At 33.9% G+C, this 11334-nt stretch overlaps 1 protein-coding gene across 2 annotated transcripts in view; it reads left to right on the top strand.

Moving 5' to 3' along the window:
* The window catches only part of LOC135210227 (protein DDI1 homolog 2-like), a 75621-nt gene extending 70085 nt beyond the window's left edge, over positions 1-5536 (top strand). For both annotated transcript variants that reach the window (XM_064243071.1, XM_064243070.1), the window contains exons 7-9: positions 162-394; positions 746-989; positions 1521-5536. In XM_064243071.1, coding sequence (XP_064099141.1) covers positions 162-394; positions 746-989; positions 1521-1726 — 683 coding nt within the window. In that variant the 3' untranslated portion in view covers positions 1727-5536. The remainder of the gene's footprint in view (positions 1-161; positions 395-745; positions 990-1520) is intronic.
* The last annotated feature ends 5798 nt before the right edge of the window (positions 5537-11334 follow it).

The following is an 11334-nucleotide window of genomic DNA, read 5'->3' on the forward strand; positions in this document are numbered from 1 at the left end:
GAGGTTTGACTTAGAAATTTTCATTTGTTACAAAAACTTTGGTAGTTACATTATTTTCAAACAGATAATTGAAAGTATCAGGTAAATTGAGTTTATATCTAAATCATTCATGTACTATTTGGTACACACACAGTAATTAATTTTTTCTTAATCTTTTCCAGGTGCTCAGACCACTATTATGTCTCAGGCATGTGCAGAGCGATGCAATATAATGAGACTTGTTGATACTAGATGGGCTGGAATTGCAAAAGGCGTTGGCACTCAAAAAATCATTGGCCGTGTCCACATGGGTCAGATTCAAATTGCTGATAATTATTTGGCATCATCTTTCAGTATATTAGAAGAGCAACCCATGGATATGCTGCTTGGTCTAGACATGCTCAAACGTCACCAGGTTAGTAGGAAGGAGACTTTTGTGTTAGTTATTAGACACCTTTTTTCAAGTTCTTATTCATCCACAGCAAAATACAAAAAATTATTAGAATTTTCCCTTGCTGTTTCATGATTACAACTGTCTCTTGGATAATTGTATGACTTAAGAAACAAAAGCAATTAGCTGTGCAGTTTTGTCAACATTCCCTCTCTCCAATTTTTCCTTCCATTTAAGAACAGCTTCTGGCAAGCCCTATGAGGGTCTAGAAATATCTTTCAGTGGTTTCATCAAACTAATTTGTGATTAACAGTTATGACTAATTAAAGTTCAATGCTGGTACATGTTACTTATCTCACCATTCATTATTGACAGATGTGTATTGACCTGAAGAACAACAAGCTGTTGATTGGAACAACAGGTACGGAAACCCCATTCCTTAGCGAAAGTGAATTACCAGATTGCGCCAGACTGACACCACTGAACGAGGAAGAAGCCAGGCGGGAATCAGAGAGAGCGGCTAAGGAGTCTGAAGATCGTGCGTTAAATGAAGCTTTGGCAGCTAGTGCCAGGGAAAGTGCCGCTGCTAATAATTCACGGAGTACCAGTTCAGGTGAAGGTATGTAACATTTGCATCTTTCCTTGAATTTTCCTGATCTATTTTTCGTCATTTGGTACATTTTTTTTTTTTTTATTATTGTACTTTACCCTGTAAGGATGTAGTGCCATCAGTGTACATCATGCAGTTCACTATAGACATAAGTTTTTTGCAGCATCCCTTTGACCCCTAGTTCCAACCCACTTTCATTCCTTTTACTATACCTCCATTAATGGTATCTTCCTTTCCTCTTACCTTCCACCCTCTCCTAACAATATTGGTTCATTGTGCAACTGCGAGGTTTTCCTCCTGTTCCACCTTTAAAACCTTTCTACTCTCAATTTCTCTTTAAGAACTGAATAACCTCGTAAGTCCAAGCACTTGGTCTTCGGCTTAAATATAATGTTCCATTTCCTTACATATATTTTGAAGTATCATCTCCCTGAATTTCCCTAACCAGTTAGTTGTCCTTGAGCACATTTTTCTCTTGACAGAAGATTAATATTATGCTGCACTGTCAGTGATAATATAGTGGTTTTAACTCTTCCTCAGGTACATCTAAACAGTCTTCTAGTCCAGCTGCAGCTGCTTTACCAGCAGACAGCGTAACGGCACAGGATAATTTTACAGAATCAGATATACAGGAAATAATCCAGATTGGATTCACTAGAGTTCAAGCAATAGAGGAACTTAGGAGACAAAATGGGAACAAAACTCAAGCAATGGCTGCACTTCTTGCAAAGTCACTGAAAATGTAGTATAGTAGTGTGTTAGTTTTTATATATTAAAACTCATTTTTATAAACATCATTAGTTATAGATATTTCATCGGAAGGGAATTATTCATTATCCACATAGCGTTATATTAAACTTTTAAATGTCTGGCTCCAGAAGTGGCTTTGTTTATACTATGCTGATGGTTATTTATTCACAGATGGGATTTGATTTCATTATCAAAATTGACTTGGAAAGTGACTTCAAATTAAATATATTACTTGACTATTAAAATAGTTCTATCCTTTATTATCAGGAATGGCCTAGGAAAACTGTTTTATCTTTCAATGAAAGCTTTCCTCTCAGTAGTGGTTTTGTAAGAAATTGTGTGTATTTACATGCATGTGTTATAATATTGGGTAGTCTACTTGCTCTTGTCTAAATACCATTTTTCTATGAGTAAACCATGCCACCAGTACTAGAGTTGTGTTTTTAAATATTAAGGTTTATATTTGTTTCCATATGAATAAAGTACCATTATTTGAATCACTGATATAAAATAGATAATTCCATAAAAAATTGTATTAGTGATAAATGTAATAGTGATAAATTCCATCACCACCACTGTTGTTCTGAAACTTATAAATATAGCTGTTATAGATTATCTCATAAAAATACAGATTACCTTATCTTCGTTAGCACTCGCAAGGCCAGGTGCCTGGTTAAACTACTTAATAAGGATAATATAAGACTTGCATCATTCATAAGTGCAGATACAATTGTAATTGCAGCTGTAAATTAAAAATTTTTCATAGGATTTTCTCCTCTACTTTTGTTTTTGAAACTTTTACATTCCTTGCGTGTATCCTGGTCCTTATCTTTTTGCTCTGGTTTTTTTCTCACTAATTTTATAACTGTGTGGCTGTGTAAGGTATGTAACATCCTAATTTTATTCAAAATATTGCTGCTGAACACAAAACTTAATTTGAGCATTTCAGACTAGCATATGCTGATGCAACTTTGCAGGTGTGAATGTGCTGTTTCTCTTTCTGGCTAATTTAATGTCTGTGGCTTCAAGTCTTAAGCTGAAACATGTATCCTTAGAGCAGCTTCGTTACTTCTGAAAGGCTAAAACGAGAAATCTCTGAAGCAAGTCTGGTGTTAAATTATCCTTGTTTTCTTGTCTTTCTTTTTGTAATTATTCTTTTTATCATTTGCAAAAGGTTGATCTGATTCAACAAATCCTCACATTAATAGACAAGGAAATTACACTCAAACAGCACAGTACATATTGTGTTATTAGAACTCCCATGTAGTGTCATCATTTCCACCAACAACAAATTGCAAGTCTTTGCTCAAAATCTCAAGACTTTTGTCAGTCTTGTATATTTCCAGGGCTTTTGACGCAGTCAAATATTAATTCAGCAGGTTAACTCTACTGTCAGTTTTTACTAGGTGGTATGGTTCAAACTAGCTCGTGACAATAATAATGTTAAATATTGTGCTTATGGTAATGGTTATTTAGTGAATGACTGTTAGAATGATGACAAGTACTATTTTCTTCATAAGCAGGAAGAGAATGGATGGTGCAGCTGTGATTTTGGGAGTAGGTAATTATATATGTAAGAAAATTTAATCTTACCTACTTTTGGAACACTAATATTTAATAAGAAAAAATGTTTAAACATTGAAATCTAATATCTCAAGTATAAAGAACACAGAAATTCAAGTTTTTCAACAGATGTAAGGCACCTATATTTAAGCTAGATAAGTTTTTTTGAAGATCAATGTGTTCAGTACTTCAAGGTAGTAAGGAGCTTGGGTTTTCTTCAAATGATGAAAACTTGATTTTAGTATCTTTTGTGTATTATTCACAAGTAGCAGTTCAACTGAAATTAGAGAGGTTATTTTTCTAATTTATACTATGTATTGTATAATAACTCATTGAAAAAGTTAATGTGCATGCTACTTCTTTTCAGTAGTATACATATCAACCTAATTTTCATCATTACTTATCTCCTTTCGGAAACTGAATTTTATCCTGTGTGCTGCAGTGTTCCAGGAAATAGTGCTTCTCTGATAGTTTTAGAGAAAATTTAAAATATAACTTCAATTTTATTTTCTCGGTAACTCATTACTGTAGTGTATCTGTCATGATTTCTCAGGACCAGAGTTATATGCAGCATTTAACAAAATTATAATTGGACAGCAAGTCTGTAAGCCTTGCAACATTGCAATTATTGATAGTGGTTGTATAAATTTGAAATATCTAGCAGTTATTATAGTTCTTCTTTTAATCAGAATCGTAGTGGTTCAAATATTTTTTCATTTCACTGATTATCCACCAGGGGTTTTGAGACTATTGGTGAAGATTCCTATGTGATAAAAACACCTTACATACTGATGTTTGGAGTCATGACATTAACAGGACAAGCCACTGTTTATGTCTTAATTTTGCTATATTTTATATGTATTTTTATTTATATTTTAACAATACTTTTAATACCAGAACAGTTTGGTCTGTATTAGTTATATTTTTACAAATACATTGCCATATGTTGCGAGTTTCCAGGGTATTGTTTAAAAGATTGTCTTTAGTGTGCAATTTGTTAATTTTAAATACATGAAATACAGTATGAGATTACTGGCCAATAATTTGATGGATAAGAGCCATAAACTGGTATGATAAGAGCCATAAACTGGTATGGGGTTAATTAATATATCCACCTGTCATAAATGAAAGATAACTTGAGACTTACTGTTCTTATGATAGGGTCACAAATGGAGTGCTGTTGAAAGTGTACTGTGCCAGTACTATACAAAGAAATATATATATATTTTGTTGACAACTGGACTGTGTAATGTTTAATGCTAACAGTACTGTATCTCACCAAGTAGCACATGGTATTTTAATGTTCCGTAATAAATTGCTAGTGACCACAGGTTGAAAATATTGTGAAGGATATCTTCATACAAAGCGATATATATTTAATGTCTAGTCTCGTAAATTGCAAATTTTCTGATGTTTTGGGAGCAGAAAATTTTACAGGTTGGCTCAAGGTGTCAAGTTCTGTATATTTGTGAATGGCCCTTTCAGTCATTTCTACCCTGTATCCTTTGTTTTTATCCTTTCACCCTCATCCAAGTTTCACCATTTTAATCAAACGAAGGCCAGCCCCGTAAGAGTTAGGAGATTTCACCCTGTGTATTGTTTGAATTACTCATTCACCACCATCATCAAGTGAAACTTCATGTGAAAATGAAAAATCTCTTGACAAATTTGCTTCATTAATGGGGTCTGTATGTAGGTGCTAAGTGGAACATCAGAAATCAAAGTACTTTGTAATTTCTGGTAAGGGATGGTTAGTTGACAAGTACAATTAGGATTCATGATTGCAATGTTGATTTTGTCTAGTTGGAATAGTATTGGAGTCATCTATGTACATGTCAAGTTTCACCCATGTTTCTACTTTATAAAAGGAATGGCATAATGAACCCAAAGAATATTTTTTATACCTTGTCATTGTGATTTTGAAGTTTCATTTCATGTATGGTAAACGAGGGAAGTGTCAGTCCTCAGATTATATGGTTTATAGATTGCCTTTCATGGAATGTGTTGCAAAATACTGGAACTTGTGTGTCGTCTTGCATTTAGCCTCTATTGTCATTGCTGCATGTCTTGTTTTCCAGACATGGATAGCTCTTTAATGTAGTTGATAGAAAACAAAAAGGATCCTAGGTAAATTCACATCTTTTTTGAATACATATTTCAAAATTTGCATTTTTGTACTGAGGTGGCCATTTGCACCTGTGTAAAAATCTAAAAGGCAAAGGCAGAAATAAAACTTTTGTACATAAAAATATATTCTTTCTTGTTCCTTGTTGAAAAAAGTGGGATAATACCACCATCAAGACTGGAAAACTTAACATCTTTAAGATGTTTGTCGTTAGAAATACCATTTACGACTGCTTGTCAACTAAGGAAGACAATAATATAATATCTCGGTTCTTTTCTTTGGTTATGTAAACAATTACTGCGAAAGGTTCAATTGAATAAACAATCTAGTGGAAGGTAAACAAAATTGACAGGACTGATCAGCCTGATGATCAAATGACAGGAGCTTAATCAAGTTGGTGGTGTACCAGAATATGCAAATACAAGACTCAACAACAGCATTAGTTACAATGACTGAAATATACAAGCACATATTACAATATGAAGTATTGTGTACAGAAAACGGGTATGTCACGGGCGGGCAACTATTAAAATAAGGAGATATAAATGGGAAAATCTTATCTGACTAGAACTGTGGTTTTATATCAACTGACAAGAAACGTCACAAGGACATAAATCATGAAATATCAACATCATGTACAGGAAAGTTTCACTAAAATCAGTCAAAACCAATCAATACACATTAAAGAGAAATTCAAATACTACCACAAATGGAACCCGCTGTAACTTATCATTGCAAAAGTGAAAAACTGGTCACCGTCCTGGACCTTGCCAACATAGGCTTTAGCCCAGGAGAGCCCAAAAGTTAATCATCACATGTCCATGAGCTTAAGAAGAGGACTTCTTCACTAGCTTTTGAAAACAGAAACAGATATTCACATGTCCTCTTCAATTACCCAAGTCAATAAGCAAATATACAACCAAATAACACATCACCAAACAGGATACCGACGAATATGACCTTGTTTTACAATGCAGGAATGTCAATATGATTATCTCGTGAGAAAGAGATGGAAGGTTTCCTTTGTGTGATTCAAGGTCGCCATCAAGAAAGATGGCAGTTACCAATGACCACATTACATGATTTCAATAGCACTGATTGACTGCCTTAATTATCAATGTTCCAAACTCTGAAAATAACCTACACACTAGACCATACACATTGTGCAAAAACAAATAAATAAACGCAAGGTTAACACGACTTCTAACAATATATACCCAGATTCAAATAAATTTACTAAGTGATTCCGCAAAGGCCTTATTGATTATAACAAACGTTAAATAACAATATATTCTATAACCTTCAATCTACTGCATATTCTAGCTGTTTTCCGTGCACGAAATTTGGGCGAAGGAGAACCTCCCACAGAAGAAAACCTTTTTATTTATTATTCCTAAATTGGAAACTGGTAGAAACTTAATCAGACTTCAGTAGTTTATTTTGAAGGTATGCCTACCAGATAAATTGAACAAATTTAGCATTTCATTATGGTCGATCTGATAAACCATTCACGAATTTATCGGTTCTGGTGTGATAAACCTGTCCTTTAAATAAATTTACTTTGAAAATATGGTACTGTAGTATAAAGTAATCGTAGATTTGAGAGAGAGAGAGAGAGAGAGAGAGAGGGAATACTGACGTTATAAGCACTTAGATGCTCTTAATGATCACTCCAAACCTTTTATAGTCATACCTCTGTGTATATTAGTCTTATGTAACACCGACCAAGGACGAATAAGACTCCCACTACGTCAGGTTAAATAATCTTATCAAACAGGTCCCCGTTCAAAGGGACAGAGATGAATCCCATAAATTACGGATCCTACAAATTATGGAAAAAATACTAACTGATCATGAGGTTACCCAGATCTACGCGGGTTGAAAGGTTGAAAAGTTTCTCTTTTTACGATGTTAGCTGTGATTAAAGTTCTACAATAATTCTTATTTTGAGAAATGCGGAGGAACATTCTACTTTGGGCTGTGCTTTCTGTGTGTGTGTAATGAAAATTCTGCAACAGCACTGTTCTAAGGACAAACACGAAGGCATAATACTAAGAATATTCTCTCTCTCTCTCTCTCTCTGTAACATACCAGCTATGACAGCTCATCCCTTGTTAACAATGAACATCAGTAGAGAATCAGAGTTGAATAACCTCTTAGCCATCGAACAATCTTCTTCCTGCAACCCGATAGCACGAGAGTCAGGGGAGATGAAAATTATTGATTATTTGTCTATAATTCTGGAGTTGAAATTGTGAGAAAATGCTGTATATACGGAGGTCATTGCTGGACAGAGTATTAGGAAAATTTTAATTGCACAGTACGTCTAGAGTGGTTTACGAAACGTCCACGAACCTTCTGCGTAGGTATTTAAAACCGTTAACATTGTGTAAGTTTTCAGCATCAAAGTTTCGTGCTTGTTTTGGTTTGGCAATAGAAGGGTGAATGTGGATGTAAATATAGCATTGTGTGTGTGTGTGTGTGTCTTTTAGCGCAATACTGTACAGACATACATCACTAGACCCATACTACCTCCGCCCTTGGCACCCTCCCCCCAAAAGTCTATTTCTGCCACCTACTTATTACCAATACAACACCCAGAGAGAGAGAGAGAGAGAGAGAGAGATATTTTATCTGTCAATACAGTTTTCAACAGGAGCCGTCGTACACTTCAGAGAACTTACGGGCGTGAATAGCAATCGTAACGAAAGGGCGTGCACGTCAATCACTGTGGTAAAGGATGGGCGTACATTCTGCATACATTCCTCACACGAAATAGTTTCACACACTCACGCCCCTGCGCAGATATTCAAGTTTAAAAAAAAATACATACATACATACATACATGCACAATATAAATATATATATATATATATTATATATATATATATATATATATATATATATATATATTTTTTTTTTACCCTCTCTCTCTCTCTCGTCCCTCCTCTCTCTCTCTCTTTCTCTCTTCTCTCCTTCCTCTCACAAGTTTTAACATACGTCTAGAATTTGAGAAATATCTAGAAGTGTTCGTGAACTATCGGTGATAAGATTAGTGTGGGAAATAGTAGGATAAAGCGTCTTCTAAGTTTAGTTTTAAATCAAGTGAAATACTGTAAATCAGAAAACAAGATGGCAGTAAGCTCCAACTGCGGAAAAAAATGGCGAGATTTAGCTTGCTTGGCAGATTCGCAATACGATGAGGTAGCTGGAAGGGAACTGGCATTTCTGATCTATGAAATCAGCAACAGTCCTAACCAAAAAGATACAAAATCATTCATAGATATATTAGAAGGATACAATCCTTCAAACTGGAACAAATCAAATGAAAACATCTTGAAAATAATTGAAGAAGTTCCAAATAAAATCCAAGTGGTCAAGAAACTCAAAAAGAAATATACATAAACCAACATATTCCGACAAAGAAAATGAATAAAGTGAACCTTGTGAATATCCTAATTGATGCATTAGGAAAAAGAATGCCAAAAGCATGTAAACTGTGTAAGGTGTGGTATAGCATAGTTAATCCACAAAACCTAATCAGAAAATGTGCTGCATGCAACATTCCGACCCATCCACAGTGTGCTGAGGTAATGCAAGATGATGAGAAAAGACACAAGAATTTTTTGCTCAACATGTCTACCATGGATAGACAATGTTATTAAATCAAGATTGAATGTACAAATAGTTGAGGATGAAGAAGAAGAAGAAGAGGAAGAAGAAGAAGAAGAAGAAGAAGAAGAAGAGGAAAACGTAAGAGAAGTAAACAAAACTGAAATGACAGAAAAAGATAAGGAAAACAAAGAACAAGATAAAAGTATGGATGCAGAGATACTCATTGATACTACATATGAGGCTATAAAGCAGCATACCTACGAAGAAATAAATTACGATATGACAGCACAAAAGAAAATGCCGAAGAGGCTCTACCCAGATCTACACAATGACGGGAAAGAGGAAAAAATATACAAAAAAGACAAAGTCTGCAACCTTTTGAAAAGAGGAATTGCAGATATGGAGAAAAATGTTACTACAAACATCCTAAGGTATGTCACAACTATGAAATATATGGTAAATGTGCATACTTAGATGGATATGAGGATGATTGCAGAGATCTACATCCAAAAATATGCAAAAACCTAAAAGAAGGAAAAGGATGTAAGTTCGACAAAAAATGTAAATATATGCACCCTGTAGCCATGAAAAATAATCAAATAAATAACCAATCAAGCAATAAAATCCAAAATAAGAAAGAAACAAATAAAGAGAGGAATGAAGAATATCAGGTAAAAGAAAAAAGCAAGCCATCAACGAGATATGCAGAGGTGCCAGCAAAAAATTTCAATGCATCAGCTCCAAGATTCTACTCAAGAGATAATAACTGTTTTTATTATGCAAGGGGATATTGCAGATATGGAGAAATTGCAGATTCAGACACAAAATGAATAATTATGATGAAGGAAGAACAAAATATTATGGAAAAGTTGGATTTTTTAATGTCAGAATTTCTGGAAATGAAAAAAAGAACAACATACCAGAACAGGAAAGAGACATTGGGAAAATCATTATATTACCTATTAAATGAAGGAGAAAACACGCAAACCATCATAGTGATGAATGCGCAGGGTGTTTAGTTACGAGTAACTCAAAAAGAAAAATAGAGTACTTAGAAGAACTAACCCAAATTGAAAAGAAAATAGATATAATGAATATAAGTGAAACCTGGTATTCCCAAGAGACTGGGAATGATGATCAAATAAAAGGGTTTCAAACTTATAGATCAGATAAAAAAAAAAAAGGAATCAAGGGGGAACCGCAATATATGGGAAAGACAAAAAACAAGGAAAAATATATGAGAAATATAGTAACTCAGAATGTGAACTAATAGCGGTAGAATTTGAATCTGAAAAATTAATGAACATAGTAATATATAGACCTCCTAATACTAAAGAGTTTGACTTAATAATAGAAAAATTGGATGATATATGTAGAAATCACAAGGACTGGACTATTCTCCTATCTGGAGACTTCAACTTTCCTTTCGTAGACTGGAAAGAAACGAATAGGAGATTGTGGATGTACTTATACATATAAAAAAGAGAGTAATAGTAGTGCAGAAGATAAGAGGCAATTCGGAAAGCTATTAGATATGCTACTAGAATACAACATTCAACAAATAAATCACCTGCCAACAGAAAGGAAAATACTTTAGACCTAGTATTTGTGAACGAGATGAATTATGTTAAAGAAATAATAGTTTATAATGCGAGTATTTCAGACCATAATGTCATAGAATTAACAGTCCATTCCAAAGCAAGTGAAAACAGAGATAAGCAAGAAATGAAAAAGTGGGAAGGATATGGAAAATACAACTTCTACAGTAAAAATATAAAATGGTCAGAAATAAATGAAGAATTAAACAAAGATTGGGATAATATTTTCGTAAGTGATGACATAAAGGTAAATACGGAGATATATAAAATATTAGAGAAAATAAGTGGATAAATATATACCGAAGAAGAAAAGTAAACATCAGTCATGCATACCAAGAGACAGAAGGATTCTTGTTCCAGAAAATCAGAAAGTGGAAAAAAGGGTCTATCAAAAATGCATGGAAAGTTATAGAACTAAAAGTAAGATAGAAAATGCAAGAACAAAAGATTATACAATCAAAAGAAAATGAAAAAACGGGACTTGGAAGAAAAAACCCTATTAAATATCAAGCAAAATCCCAAAACTATTATACTCATATGCGAAGAAGATGAATAAAAGAAGAATAGAAAATAGGCCCTCTAAGAATTGAAGGGAGATTAACGAATGAAAAAAAAGGAAATTTGCAACATACTGGCAGAACGATATAGAGATAATTCACCCCTAGAATAGATAATGAAGATAATGATATAGAAGTAAGGGATG

This window comes from Macrobrachium nipponense, chromosome 39, assembly GCF_015104395.2.
Source record: "Macrobrachium nipponense isolate FS-2020 chromosome 39, ASM1510439v2, whole genome shotgun sequence".
NCBI classification, from domain to species: Eukaryota; Metazoa; Arthropoda; class Malacostraca; order Decapoda; family Palaemonidae; genus Macrobrachium; species Macrobrachium nipponense.